Source organism: Dromiciops gliroides, chromosome 4 (assembly GCF_019393635.1).
Source record: "Dromiciops gliroides isolate mDroGli1 chromosome 4, mDroGli1.pri, whole genome shotgun sequence".
Lineage (NCBI taxonomy): Eukaryota > Metazoa > Chordata > Mammalia > Microbiotheria > Microbiotheriidae > Dromiciops > Dromiciops gliroides.
The window spans coordinates 31,659,839-31,677,454 of NC_057864.1; the positions used below are offsets into that span (position 1 = coordinate 31,659,839).

At 55.0% G+C, this 17,616-nt stretch overlaps 2 protein-coding genes across 2 annotated transcripts; one reads left to right on the forward strand and one right to left on the reverse strand.

Annotated features, from left to right (window-relative positions):
• Window positions 1-43: 43 nt before the first annotated feature.
• On the reverse strand, window positions 44-6,796 carry LOC122754175 (cytochrome b-c1 complex subunit 6, mitochondrial). Its single transcript, XM_044002332.1, has 4 exons — window positions 6,650-6,796; window positions 1,635-1,664; window positions 899-1,060; window positions 44-282 (listed from the first exon to the last, which is right to left on the reverse strand). Exons 1-4 carry the CDS (start codon window positions 6,698-6,700, stop codon window positions 250-252), a joined length of 276 nt encoding a protein of 91 aa, XP_043858267.1. The 5' UTR covers window positions 6,701-6,796; the 3' UTR covers window positions 44-249.
• Window positions 6,699-17,516, forward strand: LRRC41 (leucine rich repeat containing 41). Its single transcript, XM_044003081.1, has 11 exons — window positions 6,699-6,799; window positions 6,903-7,264; window positions 10,270-10,356; window positions 10,570-10,640; window positions 11,677-12,676; window positions 15,368-15,619; window positions 16,086-16,250; window positions 16,363-16,461; window positions 16,714-16,836; window positions 16,923-16,998; window positions 17,083-17,516. Exons 1-11 carry the CDS (start codon window positions 6,699-6,701, stop codon window positions 17,306-17,308), a joined length of 2,562 nt encoding a protein of 853 aa, XP_043859016.1. The 3' UTR covers window positions 17,309-17,516.
• Window positions 17,517-17,616: the final 100 nt, after the last annotated feature.

The window sequence follows — 17,616 nt, forward strand, 5'->3', positions numbered from 1 at the left end:
CCCAGGGTTCAAGCAAGTTTTCAGAGATGACAGGAGATGCTTCCACAGATAACTGGGTTTTATTCCAATGGAACTGCTGTGAGTCACATGGATTCCAGGCCCAAGCCTAAGGTCACAAGGCCTCATGTGGACTAACAGGACACATGGTACAACAGCATTTGAGATCCAGGGTCACATGATGGGAAGTGAATCCATTGTGAAGCCCCCAAGGAGGCAGAGCCTGGAACAGCTGACAGCGTATGCAGATGTTTATTTCACATTTTCGAACAGTGTGTGAGCCACCTGGGGGAAGGAAAAGGGGAAGGTGAGTGGGGCTCTCCCCCCCCCCCACGGTCCATTTAATCCCACATCAAAGGCTGGGCAGTGGCCCAAACCCATGGTAGGAATAACACCCCCACAAGGACACAGCTTATAATTCGAGCCTCCATTTTACAGGTGAAAGAGAACAATGAAGCCCAGAGAGGGCAGGGACTTGCCCAGGATCACACAGCTAGAAGGGTCTAGAGGGCAGATTTGAACTCAGACAGATCTTCCTGGCTCCAAGGCCAGCGCTCTAACCACTGAACAACTGAACAATTGCACTGCAGCACCGCTGGGCACTAGGGATACAGATGAAAACCCAAACAGTTCCACTTCAAGTTGTTGACAGCAAAGGCCTAGGACCCAGCACCCAGGAGCCCACCAAGGGAGATCTGGGTCCTCTGCTCCCCAGGCCAACCCCATGCCAGTGCCTCCTGAGCCAGGAAGTCCTTAGTTCTAGGGTCTAAGTAGGGGAGGGACTTCAGAGGCCATGGAGACCCAGAGAGGAGGAAGGGGACTTGTCCCAAGTGGTGTCTAGGCCCAACAGCAGGAAGCCTGTGCACCTCCCTAAGGGCCCAGCTCCCGATCAGTGACTCACGCAGTGGTCTCGGGCGTGCAGGAAATCAAAGAGTTCCTCGGTGCAGTCCTCCTCAGTGTTGGGGTGCGAAGACACGCGGTCTGTGCACGTCTCCAGCCGCTCGCGGGCCTTCACGCATTTCTCGATCTGTTCACAGTATTCCCTCACAGTGGTCAGGGGGTCCTCAAGAGACACGAGAGGCAGAGTCAGGGGTCTGGGAGGCCTTCATGCACTGCCTAGGGTCAAGGCCTCAGACTGCTCACAGACCCTCCTTAAGCCTTAGACCCCTCACCACCCTCAGCTACCACGAGGCCTTGTCTCACCTGAATGGAATGAAATCCTGCTACTCAGAGGAGAAGGGTCCTAATAAGAGCAGGGCAGTTCCCTCTTCTAGGGCACCCACTTCTGAGAGCTATTGTACAGAGTATCCCCTATCAGAAAGGGGTAGAATTACGGCTCCTTCTGAAATTGGGGGTGGGGGCCTCTGGAGCCTCAACCGGTTGCACAGACAACAGACAACGCCTCTCAGCCTGGCCCGGGGGCCAAACGTTCAGTGCAGAAGCTTTCCAGGTACATGCGCCCCCTGTCACACCAAACACCCCATCTGTCCTGCTGAGGTCTACAAGGTCTCACACTTCTTCCCAGTATTCTCCCCTGCAGCACCAATGACAGAGGGCGTCACCACCTCAAAATCTTTTACCACAGCTTGAACCTTTAGTTTTTACAGGGATGATTTCAATTGTAAAACGATTCTTACCACCAATTCTTCCTCCTCCTCTTCATCTTCCTACAAGAGAAAGGAGAATCATAAGTGGCAGACAGTTCAATGGGACCCCTGGCTCTTGGGGTTCACAAATCATCATCTTTTGTCACCAAACATGAGGCTCACCGCCTCAGGGTCCCAACTCCCAACCCCATGTTCTTGCCTATGAATAGCACAAAGCCTCCCTTGCTGCCCAAACAGACACCAGTATGCTACGGTGACTTCCATGATAAATGTTAGCAGGAGTTTCAAAGGGCAGAAACAAAGACTCAGGAACCAACAACGTGAATGAGCACAAAGATCAGAGGAACGTTTGTATATCCAGGTAATTTACAAAAGCTACAAAGTCAGCAGCAAACTCAAGAGCAGAAGCTCATGACTGTTGCGTAGGAAAGGGCAGGACCATGCTGACAGCTAACATTTCCATAGCTGCCTGATGCGTCACAACTATCATCTCAATTGACCCTCCCCCCAGGTAGGTGCTATTGTTATCCACAGTTTAAAGATGAAGAAGCCGAGGCAAGCAGGGGTCACATGGCTAGGAAATGTCTATGGTAACATTCAAACTCGTGTCTGCCTGTCTCCAGGTCCAGAAGTCTGTCAGGCAAAGAGAAACAATATGGGTAAGGTAGGAAAAAGGATGGATAATGGATGGACAGACTGCTGGCATACTGGATAAGCCAATGGGTGGGCTCTGAGCAGAGACAGTGAATGTGAAGTGACCAAAGTTCAGAAAATTTGTCAAACTCAAGGGCACAAGACATTGGGGTGTAGACAAGCATGAAACCATCCCTGTCCTCGGATGGGCTCTCCCAGGAACAGGTCAAGAAGCTTGGGGTGGTTTGAGGCTAGAGAAAAGGAAGGATAAGTGGAAGAATGGAGGAATGCAGCAGAAGGAGGGAATGCTAATCCCAAAGCAGAGATGGCACTGATTGCCAGAACAGCCAAGGGTCCAGGGTGGCAGGAGCTTAGCAAACATAAGAAAAGGGCAGCTGGAGCAGCCAGTCCAGAGCCTGCTACCATCACATGGCAGCAAAGAACTGTAAACAAAGATGATCCCATTGACTGGGGGACCTGCTAAACAAAGCTGTGCCTCAGCGGACGGAGGGCAGGGGGCTAGAGGCAGGAAGATACCTTCCAAATCTGCTCTCAGACACTTTACTAGCTGTGTGACCCTGGGCAAGTCTCTTCCACTGTAAAACAGAAAAAATAATACCTCCCCTTCCAGGGTTCTTGTGAGGATCAAATGAGATATTTGTAAAGTGTATTACAAACTTTCAATCTTCTATAAACACTACAGGAGACCCCAACTAAGGCAGAATAAAGCAGTAGAACTGGGTAATGATGAGTTTGTCTCCAATGAGGTTAAGCAGACTTGTGCGACACCAGAACGGGTCCTGCCAGACCAATGACAGTGTTACTGACCTATGCTTCATTCACTTCTGAGCAAAGCTTGTCCTTATAGAGTTAGATATTAATATCATTAAATGGCTGGAGAACCAACTGCAGGGCAGTGTTAGTGGTTCAGTGCTCCAAGAATGTGTGCTGGTTCACATTTTTATCAGGAATTTGGATTGAGGCTTTCAAACTTGCAGATGACCCAAAGTGGGGAGGGAGCACTAACACACTGGATGAGAAGCCACAGCACTGGCTGAAATTCAATAGGGATGAATGTCAATTCTTGGATTTAGGTACAACAATCAGTTTCCAACAAATAAGGCATGTTTAGACAGCAGTCCTGAAAACAATCTGGGGGTCTAAGGGAACTGCCAGCTCAATCTTGGGCTGCAAGAAGAGGGACTGGGCTCCCAAGTAAGAAAAATCCCTCTGTCCTGTCCCGGGCCCCATGTATTTAAAGAGGACACTGGCAACCAGGAATAGTGATGGTCTATGACACAAGAAAAAGTGAACATGGTCATTCTGGGGACACATGACAACTTTCTTCAGGTACTAGAAGGGACGTCAGATGGCAAAGGATCGTTGGCTCCAGAAGGTGGAACCGGGAACAGTGGGGAGAAGTATTCAGGCTGAGGTCAGGAACCCTTTCCTGCAAGGTGTCCCAAAACAGGATGGGCTCTCCTTGGAGCTCTTTGAGAAGAGGCCCTAGGCCCAGTGCTGGGTGCCAGTTTATTGCAATTTCTATTGGGGTGCCCAGAAAACCACTGCCCTTCCTTCCAACTCTCCAGTCTGGGGACATGACATACGAAGACCCGTGTGGGTCAGCTGTTTCTGATTTCCTTTAAATTTTTTGATAGGAGGGATGGCTCACTAGGAAGGGAAAGATAGGAAGGTGATATCACAAGAAAAGATACCAATAAAAATTTAAAACTGCCAAAATGCCAACAAGAGCTACACGCTATATCACTTTCGCAGCCAAGATTGGCCCTGGAGAAGATAAGAATTGGTAAAAATGAGCCTCCCTCCCCCTTCACTGCAGGAGGGAACAAGAATTGTGAAATACTGGAAAAGTGATTTGACAAACTGTTTCTGCTGAACTGTGGCACGCTGCCGCCACCCCCCCCCCTCCAATGAGGAAAGACTTATGGGATGGAGATATATTTGGAAACCGACGTGAAGCAGAAACAAGACACCAAATTTAAAAGGCCAAAAGGCCAGACCAGGCAGCTTGTTTTCTCACTAAAGGTTTCTAAGCAGCTTGAAAGGCCTCAGGACAGAGGTCCCCTGTGCTAGAAGCAGCAGCAACACCACCTGAGAATATCCAGCCAGGTGCAACAGGTATTTCAGATATGCTGCCCAGCCCAATGACCTCCAAGCAGTGCCTCACATGGCCAGAATCTCTAGCCCCAATGTTACCTTGCTCTGGCCAATCTGTCAGACTTCCCCAAAGCCCTGGAGCACCAAGCCAGCAGAGGCTCCTAGCACTCAAGTCCAGGCTTCCTAAAGAAGCTCTCAGATCTTGACAGTAGCTTATGGGAGTACAGACTTAAACCTAGAAGGGACAGCCTAAATCACTGATTTACAGATGAACACACATGCCCAGAGAAGGAAACAGCACTGGCCCGTCGGTCCAGGAGCAGAGTTAGCATCTAGCTTCTGCCTCTCATCCCCTGACCCCCAACCCCCCAGCCCCCTGACCCTCTTGGGTGTTTGCTGCCTTCTCATTCTATAACTCCCGGCCCCTTTCAGTGTCCGAAGTTTTCTAACCCCGCACAGGTCCCCTCTCCAATGGGGAAGCTCTTCCTATAAAGGCCCCAGGCTCGATACCCTTTCATTTCCTCCCTCTGGTTTTTGCCTGGATACCACTAGGGTATGTCTCCCAACGAACCCCTCAGTTCCCTATTAGAGACATCTTCGGATAAGAAGATAAGGTGGATAGAGCACGGGCCCTGAAGTCAGGAGGACCCGAGTTCAAATCAGGCCCCAGACACTTAACACTTACTAGCTGTGTGACCCTGAGCAAGTCACTTAACCCCAAATGCCTCACCAAAAAAAGATAAGCTCCCTGAGGGAAAGGCTTTCTTCTCCTTGCATATCTCTAGCATTTAGCAGTCTCTGGTGCTCCTCCCCCTACACCACTGAGTCAAATCAGGAATCCTTTGAGGGTCCTGAAGACATCTGGCTCAGAAAACATGAATCTTGGAGAGAGCCGCTGAGTGAAGAGGTCAGAGGCAGACCCAGAGGGGCCGCAACTGGCAAGCCCAGACAGCTTTTTCTAGGAGTTGACTGAAAAAGGGTAATAGCTTGAGGCCTACAACAGTGGAGAAAGGGTTAAGCATGGGGGACACTCAGGGGGTTTCTAAGCAGCAGAGAATGAGTTAGTTAAGCAGGAGAAGCTGAAGGTGAGGGAGTGAAAAGGTTTGAGTGGGGGTGGGGAGAGGGCTGCGGAGAAGAAAGAAGGGGATGGGCTCCTGGGGGCGAGGGTCGGCCTGGACAAGAATGGCTGCAGTGAATGGGCGATGACGTCAAGGGATTGGGAGGCGAAGTGGAGAAAAGGGGGAGCCCGATGAAAGATGCCATTTTCTCCGTCGAGTGGAGGGGGAGGACAAAGAGGAGGTCCGAGCAGCAGCTGCGGAGAGAGAATCAATTAGGGGCAGTGAAAGGGCCCTGGCTGCAGAGGGCGGGCGGGGCGGCGGCGGAACCTGTTCGGGAACAAAAGGGAGGATGGCGGGAGCGGGGCTGGGTGGCCCCAGAGGCTCGAGGGTAAAACGAGGGCCGGTTACAACCGGAGCGCGGCCCGCCGCGGGGATGACCGGGGAGGGGTGACCCCGAGGCAAGTCGCCATGGGGGGAGGGCGCGGGCGTGGTCCCGCAGACGCCCCCCCTCCCCCGCCGGTGCTGCGGTGGGGGAGGGGGTCGAGTCTCCCGCCTTCGCCGGGTCCGGGGATGAGGATGGGCAGCAGGGGGAGGGGAGCCAGGGCAGCAGCAGCGGGTGGGCCCGGAGGGACCCAGGGCCAAACCGTCCGGGTGGGAGAGGGCCTGGATGAAGATCCTTCCGAGAAGGTCACGCGGGGAGCCCCTGAGGAGAGCGGGGTCAGCAGGGTCAAAAGCTGCAGAGGGGGAGGGAAAGGTGATCACTCACACTCCCGCTGCTGAGCTTGCAGTCTGCTAGGACCCCCAAATCTTCTTCGGACAAACGGCCTCGAATCAAGCGTCCCCGTGTTCACCAGCTTGCCCCTATACAAGGCCCTGGGTCCGCATCCCGCCACTGCCACCTGCGCCTTCTTTATGGGGTCTCTCAGCAAAAGGAGGCGGACTAGGGGATCCCCAAAGAATGTCTGCGCCCCGAACCTCCCCTCCCCCGCCCTACGGCCTGATTCCCTGAAACCCTCCACTAGACCTCCGGCGTGAATGGGGTATGTGAATGGCTCCCCCACGGCTGGAGGCCACCCAGAACCTCGAATCCTTTCCTCGGTCGCTCCTCCCGTAAGGAAGGCCGAAGGCCTGAGGGATCTCAAAGTGCGTGGGCAAAGATGCAATTCCAGGCCTTTCGACGATGAGGAAACCCGAAGCTGCAACCCTAGGGCTCTATAGCTCGCTGTGTTCCCTCACCTTCTTGGGGTCCCCGCCGCCCAGCATCTTCTTGTCGCTCCCCCACACCATGGCTGGCGTCCGCTCCGGCTTCTGCGAGCACGACTGCTCCCTGCGGGCCAAGAAGGACTCGCCAGGGTCACGGACCGGAAGTCTAGTCCACTACCGGAAGTAAAGTGGCCTCTTCCAACGGCGTCTCTCGAGGGGGTGAGCGGTGCACCCGGAACTTCTGGAGGCCCTCAGGAGAAGGCTGGCTTTCACGTATAACGGAAAGCCTAAGTAATCTCGTTGTCCGGGCACAAGCTCACGGGTTCGTGGCCAAAGAGCGGGACCGGCTTTTTATTACCTCCCCGCAGAGCGCGTCCCATGGTACGTCCCAACCATATCAAAGATGGCGGCCAGTAGCTCTGCACTTGCGCAGGCGCGAGCTACTACCCAATATGGCGGCCTCCGGGCCTCACGACGTCAGCGCAAACCTGGACCTGCGTGAGTTTATCGCAGCGGCCGCCATGGAGGCCTCTTCAGGGGAAAGGAACCTCACGACAGACTTGGAGTCCAGCGGCCCCCCAGCGTTGTTCGTGCTATGTGGCTGGGCTGTGAGCGCCCACATGGGTGTCCTGGAGAGCAGGGTGTGGGGTGAGTGAGGACTTGGGGGCGGGGGAGGGGCAACGGACGGCCCATTACTATGGAAACCGGGGATCGCCATGGGGCTGGAAGTAGCACTCCCATGGAAACAGGAAGCGGCCCAATTGGAGCCCGTGCTGAGTGCGGGCACTGTTGCCATGGAGACTGAGCCCAGGCTCCCAGGCCAGAGGAAAGACCCAAAGAGGCCCTCCCTCTGTGGGAGGCTCGTGGTCCGCTCAGGACGGCCCTCTTAAAGGAGGGCATTGATGAGCTGGGGAGGGCCTGTAGTCCATTCCGTAGGAGAAGCCAGGGTACAGCTTGGAGCAAGGCTCGGGCCAGGCTTTCCTGGGCAGGAAGGGATCGGCCTGGCTCTTCTGGGTGCCAGGGGGCAGGACCAGGACCCCTTCCTGAGAGCTAACCCAGCCTGGAAGATGCTGCCTGGGGAGGGGGCGAGCTCCCTCCCCGGCCCTGAGAGGTTTCCAGTATGGTCACTTGTTGAGTATATTGCGACGTGATTCCTATGAGATGGCGAGTTGGGCAGTCATAAAATCAGAATTTGAGATGGAAAAGACATTTGCAGTGTCAAGTCCAACCCATACGCAGAAGGACCCCATGACAAAGTCAAAGTCGGGAACGAAACAGGTCTCAAGGAGCCGATGTCCTGCTGGGGGACACTGCGCATGGGTGTATGTGTGTGCATGTAGGTATGTGGCCATGAACCTGTGATTTCATTGTCATAGAGAACTCCCAGGAAAGAACCTTCCCCTTACCAGTGCAGGTCACCCCTCCTTTGTAACCTACAAAGTAGACGTTTTCTAGAGCTGCCCTGCCTGCACCCTTCCAGGCAGGCACACAAGAGCTCCTGCGGATAATTATAACTTACACGAACTCATTCATCACTGATTAATGTTCTTTCACCCTGTCATACCATTCCCATCAAAGTGATTCTGGACCTCCAATTGCTATTATTTAAACTCCATTCTCCATCTTCCATTGACCACTCCCATATTCCCATTCCCCTCAACCCAGCCTCCTCTCAAACTCCCACCTCTAAATCTACCCAACCCTTAACACGGTGCTCTCTGGAACGAATGCATGCTCTTTACATAATAAACTTGCTTTCATCTTAAACCTTTTCTGGCTTCTTGCTAATAGAGCCTCCCTGGCTTCCCTTCCCAGCACTGGGTAGAGGATTCTGAACATTCCCTACCCTTCCTTTGCATTTCTGATTCTCTCCCTCTTATCTTCACTCAGTAACCTCTCCTCTTTTGAGATTCATTCAGTCAATATCCATCACCTAATCAAAATCATGGTATTTGTTGTCTACGGATCCCCGTGTACTCCCCTTCTTCCTCAGTAAGCTGTGCTAGCCTCACAGTTTCTCTCCTCTCCAAGGCCTGCTCTCAAACTAGGAGAGTTTAACATTTACTGATAATCCCTTCATTTACTCATTTCCCATGCCCTCCCCCTCTGCCTCACACAAAGACAGTCATTCCCTTCATCTGTCACCCATGAATATTCTACGTTCATGTTCACAAACTCTGAAATTCCTGTATCTTATCATAATCTGTTATGATTCCCCCTCTCTCTGTCTTCCAATCCCCAAACTCTGCCCTTTGTCCTCGCTGTGACCTCCATACCAGTCCCTCAACCTCTCAATTCTTAAACCATCCCCCTTGTGGGGGCTACCCTCTCCTCCTATCCCAATCTTGACCCCTTGGTGTTCCAATTCACTAGACTTTTGTCTTGAATCCCTTGCCCCTTTATTCTTTCGGAAATCCTACCCTTCTAAACCCTAACCTTTGGAATTATTCCCACCATCCATTGCCATTATTGCTTTCCACATGATGCTTAACAAAGCTGGAGAAAATCATGAAATCAGAATGAGTGGGACCATGACAAATGAACCTCAGCTGAGCCCTCACAGCTGCTAGGCAAACCTACTACAGCTTCTTCGCCCCCCTCCCCCTCCACAGCGGCCTTTCCAAATCTTCTCAAACCTCCTTTAGTGCCCCCCCCATCTGAGAACCTTGGCTCATATTTTACTGAAAAAAATGAGGTCATTCACCAGAGCTCCCTCTTCTCCTTGTGTCCTACTCTGTCACTATCTCAGAGAAGAGGCCCTTCTCCCAGCTAAAGCAGCCTCCTCCGCAGGCACCAGGCGTCCGTTCCATGCTGTCTCCTCCAGTAGATTGCCTCCCTTCATCCCCTTCATCTCACTTAGCTTCAGTCTCTCCCTGTCTCCTGGTTGCTTCCCTCCTGCCCACAAACAAGCCGAGGCTCCCGTCCTCAGAAACCCCTTCCTTGATCCTCCGTTCCCACCAGCTCTTGTCCTGCATCTCCATCCCTTTGTGGCTAATCTCCTCAACTGGATGGCTGCCATCCTGCCTCAATTTCCTTTCACTCTCTTCTAACTCCTTTCAAGCCAACTTCCCGCCTCGTCCTTTGACCCAAGCTGCTCTCCCCCAAGTCGCTAACAAAGTTACTCATCGCCAAATCCAGTGACGTTTTCTGGATCTTCCTGACCTGTCGGCAGCCTCTGACGCTGCAGGTCACCACCTCCTGGAGCTCTCTTCTCTAGCTTTTCAGGAGAGGCAGGGAGGGGACTCAGGAGCTGGAGGTGGTGCTGGATTGAGCTTTAAAGGAAACTGGGAATTCTGAGTTGGAGGGGAGGGGGAAGAGCATTCCAGGCACCAGGAGCTGAGAAGCTGGGAGGCTGCTTTGGCTTGTCTGTTACTCGTCGCAGTATCAACTCCTGGAGAGCAGAGGCCGAGGCAGCTTTCCGGTTTTGCCAGCAGGGTTTTCGCCCACAGTGGGTATGCAGAATGCCTGAGCAGGGACACTCACTCCTGCACTCAGCAGTCTCAGAGGGGACGAGCCTGGGACCTCTGGCCAAACATCCCCTCTTGATGCCGAAGGTGCTTCATGCAGGGATCAAGTGTGGAAACGAGATGTGTGGTGAGGGCCCGTCTCCATCTCTCTGCCTCCGAACCCAGCATTTTGTCTTGTTTTCCCAGCTCTTCCAGCTCCCATACTTCAAGGCATCTTACCGCTGCTCAATATCTATTACTTGGAGAGGGTCGAGCATGCAGCCCAGAGGAAAGGTGAGCCATGGAGAGGTATGCTTGTGATACCCTGGCAGGTATCAGCCACACCCTTTCCCAGGGGAGTACATGGGGCAGACCCTCTATCCATTCCCCAGGGGACACCAGCAGGGGGTGGGTAGAGTGTGGCACAGGGCACCAGGCAGAGCTGCCTACCCAAGTCTAAGGGGCCCCTGGGAATTACAGGGCGCATGGTTTTTCTGCTCTCCACAGGCCTCTCCACACAGGCCATCTGGCATCAGCTCTGGGACGATGTGATGAGGACAAGGCCACCCCGTTCTGAGGTAAGGGGAGGGTCTTCAGCCAGCCCCTCCCAGCACTGACATAGTGCAGAGGGGAAGAGGCAGCCCCTCAGCCACACACTAGAGCTCCAGTCCTGGGCAGCCTCACGAACCCCTGCACAGACCACCTGCTCCAAGGACCAGGAAACAGTGGGGTCAGGACCCGGGGTGGGGGTGGGGTGGGGCCCTCAGGGCATCTTTTGAATGAACCAGAATGTGGGTTTAGACCAGAAAGTGCTTTGGGAAAGGAGAGCTTGTGAGAGAAGTCACTGGGCCTCCAGGCTGACGTTACCCAGTAGCACAACTTCAGATGTTTCTGTGCCCAGGATGGGCTGATTTGGGCAGAGAAAAGCCTTTAGCTGTGGCCTGGAATGATTGGAATGATGCCACCTGCCATGAGGAGAAGGCGCCTGAGGGCAAGACATGTGGCTTTTCTTTGGCATTAGGAAGTGAGGTTTGCTTGTGGGAGGAAGAAGGGCTGAGGCTAGCTCTCTCTCTTTCTCCAGGACTCTCATGGGGAGTGGAGCAGAACTGTAGCTCCCCGAGATAGACAGCTGAATCCAGGCCTCTTTCTCTCTCGCTTCACCAAATTCTTATTCTCATTAATAAATGCTTAGAAGTCTAACTCTTGCTAAAGCTTATCATTTATTGGCGACCACTCATTAGATATTTTAGACAGACTAGCTAGAATTTTAGCCCCTTACAGGCCACTGGCCAAGCCAGCAGAACGCAGGGACAAGGCAGTGACAGTGAGAGTAGCTCAAAAAAGGCTCTTCCTTCCAACAACCTTGAGCCCAGGGAGTGTTAAGTAGTGAAGAAGCTGAGGACCTTGGCCTAGGTCTCCCAGCCAACAGATGTTGGAGCTAGGGTCCAGAGCTGGATCAACCAGGACCAGGGCCTGGGGCCTAACTGGGTGGCACAATCCTGGGAGCTGGGAATGGGGCTGCTGGGACAGGCTTCAGCCTGGGGGGACAGGGCCAGCCTGGCCCACAGGAGCTTGGCCTCACCAGTCTGTCTCTCCTCCCCAATCTTGCCACAGAGCGTGCCCTGCTGGCGGGCCAAGTTCCTGGAGACCTTCTTCTGCCACGTGCTCCGAGGGACCCTGGACCCGGCATGTGACTGGCGCCTCCAGGACAGCCATTTCTCCGCCCTCCAGCACAGTGCGCCCTATGTCACCCAGCTCACCATCTGCAATGCGCTGCAGGGAGTGGGGGAGCTGGTGGCCAAGGTCCATCACAAGGTGCTAGAGACCCTGGCCCACTCCCTGCACACGCTCAAGTTCCGGCACCTGCTCTTCTCCGATGGAGCTGCTCACCAGGCCCTGCAGGGGCTGCTGCACCGACTCATTCACCACGGGGCCGTCCGGCAGGTGTCCATGTACTCCTGGCCGGTGCCCGAGACTGCATTGTTCATCCTCATCCTCACCATGAGTGCGGGGCTCTGGCAGCCCGCCCCCTGTGATGAGCCTTGCCGTCTGTGTGGGGAGCATGCCCCAGGGCAAGCCTCGGACCTCAGCGAGCCTGCTTTCCTGCTGGGGCCTGGCTGGCCGTGCCGGAATACCACAGAGCGGTCGGCGGCCGCCCTGATGACCACTCGGTGGGAGAGGGAGGCCAGGGAGGCTCGAGAACAGGCCGTGCTAGTGCAGGAGAGCCGGGCGCTGGGTGAAGCAGGCCCCGGGAGCCCCCCTGCCCCATCATCAGGCCCTTGGACACCAGCCAGCCCAGCCCCGCAGCCCCGGGTGGCTCCCAGGAGGAAGAGTCCCTGCCCCCAGCCCTGGCAGCGGCCCGGTACAGAGCCGGATGACCTCTATGACTTTGTCTTCCTCATTGCCAGCGAAAAGGAGGAACAGGAAGAGAAGAGGCAGAGCCGTCCGTCCTCTAGAACGTGGGACCTTCCTTCTCTGGACAGTGCCCAACGCTTCCGTAGCATCTCTGCTCTGGAGCTGTTAACCATCCCACTGTCCACGGAGTCGACGCTCGTCCTGTGTCACCTGCTGCGCTCCTGGGTGTCCTTGGAGAAGCTCACCCTCTCCTATAACGGTAAGGCATCCTCCGGCCGGGCCCATGCTCTGCAGAGCACCAGCCATGGTTCCTGGACCAGTCACAAACCCGGCCTGTCTTTGCCGACACCCAGGAGGCAGGCAGATGGGAAGCGAGGATCCCCGCACCCCCATGTCCCCAGATCACTCCAAGCGCTTTCCATGGGACACCCTCCCTGTCTTCACTCACCCACAGGCAGGTCAGGAAGAGCTGTGGGAAGCGCCAGAGCCAGCATTTGACTCCTGCCTCCGGCCCTGGGAAGTGTCTTGTTCAGTGATGATCGAGGGACGTGCGGTCTAGGTTATGGTCATCCCTTAGTGACCCACTCCATGCACTTGGTCCTGACGCTCCCCCTTCACAGACCTGAAGGCCAATTCCTCCATGCTATGTCACCCTCTGTGTCTGAGTCTCGTCCATCCCATCCCATCCCAATGACCGTGTCTGAGGACGTGCTGCCAGATGTGGGTCTGCACCTCATTTCTGTCAGGCTGCTTTCTCCAGGGCCTGCTGGTGGCCCTTTTAGCTCCTGGCTCACCTCCCTCCAGGCCTTCAGTGGGCCCGACCCTCCCATGTCTGTAGTGTTCTGAGGGTTAGTGTCCCCCTAGGAGAGAAAGGGGGAAAGGAAGCATGTATGGTTATCTCCATTGTCCAGAGAGAAAGTAGAGGCCAGAGGGGGCAGGGAGTGTCAGGAGTGCCTTGGAAGCAAAGTCTGATGACCTCTTCACTAGGTTAGATTGCATCTCAGAAGCAAACTCTTGAGTTTTCTTCTCTTGCTTCAAGGCCCAGCTCGTCGGGAGTCCCTTCCCCAGGGGTTAGGGTGCTTCCCACCTCATTCTACCTCTAAAAATAATAAACAAAACTGACGTGTCTCTAGGTTGTAGTTCCCAGTAGGAGTTCCTGAGAACAAGACCGACTTTGTTTTTCTGGTGATTTCACTAATTTAGGGAACTCCTAGGGAGGAGATGCCAAATGATGCAGGTCAGCACCTTCTCTGTAACTTACAGCCCCAGAGGGTTGCCAGGAACCTTTGGGAGGCGAAGGGATTTGTCTGGGGTCATCCATTCAGGGGGTCTGCATGATTGGCTAACTGGCCACTGTCTTTGTCCGTGTATGCCCCGGCCCAGCGCTAGCAGGGGCGGATGATTAATGAATGTTTGCAGAAGTGAATGGAAGAGACTGGATGGGGCTGACCCCTGCCCCCAACACACACACACACACACACACACACACACACACACCTGTTTGGTGCCTTTAGGATGAGATCTGCCCATTCAAAGCCACGTGCAGGTCATGGGTCTCATCCCACTGATGAGTGAACCCTTGGAGGTCCAATCAGCCTCCTTATAATGATCCTCCTTCCTGACTTTGGACTTGATGTTAGGCCTCGGCTAAATGTCTATACTGCCCTGCTGCTGCTTTCTTGGGATAAGGAGTTTCATATTACTCCAGGGTCTCCGGGAGAGCTCAGGCTGGGGACATGCAAGCTTTTCCTGCTCCCAGTGGTGGTCATGTTCTGCATAATCCGCCTGGGGGCTTAACCCTAGTTGGAACTCCCAGTAGACTATTTTCAGCTGCCTAGAAAGCTCTGCCAGTTCAATGGGACCGCAGGCTTCTCCCCAATCTGGAATTCTTGCCCTGGATGTTCTACTACAAGACTCAGACTAAGGGGCAGCTAGGTGGCGCAGTGGATAGAGCACCGGCCCTGGAGTCAGGATGACCTCAGATCAAATCTGGCTTCAGACACTTGATGCTTACTAGCTGTGTGAGTGACCCTGGGCAAGTCACTTAACCCAGATTGCCCGCCCCCCCCACACACACACGACTCAGACTGAGCTGGAGGCCAGGAGCCCCACAGCCACTGTTGGCTTCTGAGCTTGTTCCTAGCTCAGTTCTCAGCCCAGCCCATGTCTCCTGCTGACCCTGGTACACTCTCTCCCTACCCCTCTGTCCACTAGGGTCTGGACCTGGAACTGAGTCGTGAACAAAAGAGCTGCCCGTTGGTTGCTATTCCCATACCCTACACGAGGCTCTCCTTTTATGGGCCTGGGCCCTCTTGGTCTGCTGTGTAGCCTTCCTGTACCCTGAAAGGCACATCCTGGCCATACCCGGGCCACAGTGTCCATGGGCCTGTGTCTTCCCTTGCTGACCTGGAGGAGAATAACGGCTCACTGTGATGAATGAATTCTTGGATTTTCCTGCTCCTGCCTCCAGTGCTTTCTGGCTGTGGACCTTGGGAAAGGTTCCTCACCTGTAAATGGGGACAGTTGCACTACCAAGCTCACAGGGCTGTTTGGGTAAAAGTACTTTGTAAACCTGAGTGGCGGATAAATGAGTTATTTATTTGTGCTTCTTAATAGGGTCTCAGATCAGGGTGGGTGGAGGGGATTGATCTGGGGAACAGATGGGAAGACATCCCTAGTGAGACCCCTGCCTCTGTAGTGGTACAGTAGATAGAGCATTGAGCCTAGAGCAAGGAAGACCTGAGTTCAAATCCAGTCTTAGACATTTACAAGCTGGGTGACCCTGGGCAAGTCACTTCACTGCCTCGGTTTCCTCAACTGTAAAATAGAAATAATAGGACCTCTACCTCCCAGGGTTGTTGCGAGGATCAGATATTTGTAAAGTGCTTAGCACAGTGCTTGGCCCACACATAGTAGGTGCTTAATAAATGCTTGTTTCCTTCCATTGCAGGACTAGGCTCCAATATCTTCCACCTGCTGGAGGGTTTGCAGGCCCTCTCAGCCCAAGCCAACTGTTGCCTCCACTCCTTCCACTTCACTGACCTCTTTTCCCCTCTGTCTGTGCTGGAGCTGGCCCACAGCACCCTCAGGGTCCTGCCCGGGCTGCGCACCCTAGCCATCCGCATCGACCATCTGAGCCCAGAAGACAGCCCCAGATCCCCTGGGAGCGCTAGTCCTGGGACAGGGCACGAGGAGATTCCAGGTGAGGGGACTGGAGAATGGGGAGATCTGGGCAGGCCAGAAGCCTAGGCATGCTGCCCAGAACAAGTAAGGTGAGTCACAGTGTCCTCTGTCCTCAAGAGACCCCGTCCAGCGTTAAGTGCTAGATAAAGTTGTTGATAAACTGCTGAGATCTTCATGGGATCACAGACCCAGAGCTGCGAGGGACCCTGGAGGCTGTCAGGGTGGTGAAGGGGCAGTGCCTGGGAGCTCAGTGCCCTCCTCGGTGCCGCTGAGGCTGCCTGGGGTCTGGGCCCCTGTCCTCCAGTGTAGAGTCGCCTTGGTTCAATGTTCACTTCCACTGGTTAGGCCCCCACTCTGTAGGGGTCACAGCCTGGAGGGGGCACACGGTGGTCTCAGTGTGTAAGAAGGTCCTGGGCCACAGGCTGACTGTCCCAGGGGCCGAGGCTGGTGGTCGAAGCCTTCCACCCTTCCTCTCTTTCTGGCAGAGAACTGCCTAGAGCAGCTGGAGCTGGGCTTTCCCCGCAGGCCACAGGCCAGCCAGTGGCTGTGCCGGGTCCTGGAGGCTTCGCCCTCCTTGCAGCAGCTGGCCCTGGACAGTGCCACCTTCACCTCCCCCAAGGAGCTGGGCCAGGTGCTCCAGACACTGCGAGGTATCTCCCATCTGGGGAAGGGGATGGGCCGGGCGGTGGAGACCCGGGGTCCCCAGCGTGGGCCGCCCCACTCAGTCCCACGGGCTACCTGCCCTCTTCCTCCACCCCTCAGAATGCAACCCAGCCCTGCAGAAGCTGAGCTTCCATGACATGAACCTTGCTGATTGCCAGAAAGAGGTGCTCTTGCTGCTCCGGGACCCCACCCTCCGAGGTGAGCAAGAGAACTGGGAATAGGGCAGGAAGGGACCCAGAGTCAGGAAGATCTGGGTTCATAGACACCTCACGTGCTTATTAGCTCTGTGACCCCCTCTGTACCTCAGTTTACCCATCTGTAAAATGAGGGGCTTGGACTCAGTGACCTCTGACGTCCCTTCTAGCCCTAAATTCACTGTAAAATGAAATGGGGGCAAGGAGTTGAGACCTGAGAACAGGCCGGCCCAAGTGTCCCTCTGGTCTCCCACAGAGCTCACCCTCTCTTTCTGCCGTCTGCTGGAGAAGCGCCGGACCCACTTTCTGCCCAAGCTGGTCACGGCCATGAAGAGCAATTCCACTCTGAAGAGCTTCCGGCTGCCCGGGAACCGCCTTGGTGAGTGCAGGGGCCGGCCCAGACCAACCCAGGCCGGGGCTGGGCGGCTCGGCCTCCTGGCTGACCCAGCCCCTCTCCTCCTTCAGGGAGCTCAGGCCTCGTGTCGCTAGCTGAGATTTTCTCCAGTGACTCCTCCTCCTCCCTCTGCCATTTGGACATCAGGTATGTGGTGGGAGCAGGGGAGCAGGCCCCACCTCCCCTTCCTTCAGGCCTCCCTTCCTGACTCCCGTCCTCCTCCCCTCCCAGCTCCAACTGCATCAAGCCAGATGGCCTCCTTGAATTTGCCAAGCAGCTGGAGCAGAGCCACTCGAGCCGTGAGACCTTCGGCCACCTCTGCCTCTTCCAGAACTGGCTGGACCAGGACCCCAGCATGACTCAGGAGGCCATTGGCCGGCTGCGGGCCACGTTCAGCGTGGTCAGTGACACGTGGGACTCCTCCCAGGCCTTTGCCGACTACGTCAGTATGATGTGACTGTGGCCTTCCTGGACAGAAAGGCCCCAGTCCTAGGCTTCCCCCCAGCCCCTTGTGGGCTACAGCATGGCACCAGAAGCCCAAGTTCTGGCCCAGAAGGCTGACCACGTCCTCAGCAGGGAAAGAGAAAGCAGGCAGGTCCTGGCTCCCCATCTCCTCTGGGCTGATAGGCCGTGCCCAGGGCCCAAGGACCTCAGGGATCAAGGGGAAAAGTGACCCCTAGGAGTACCCGGGTGCCTAGGGCCTGGACCCACCCAGAGCCCACACCATGTGCTCGACTCTGCCACCAGAGGTTTTAATGCCTTTAT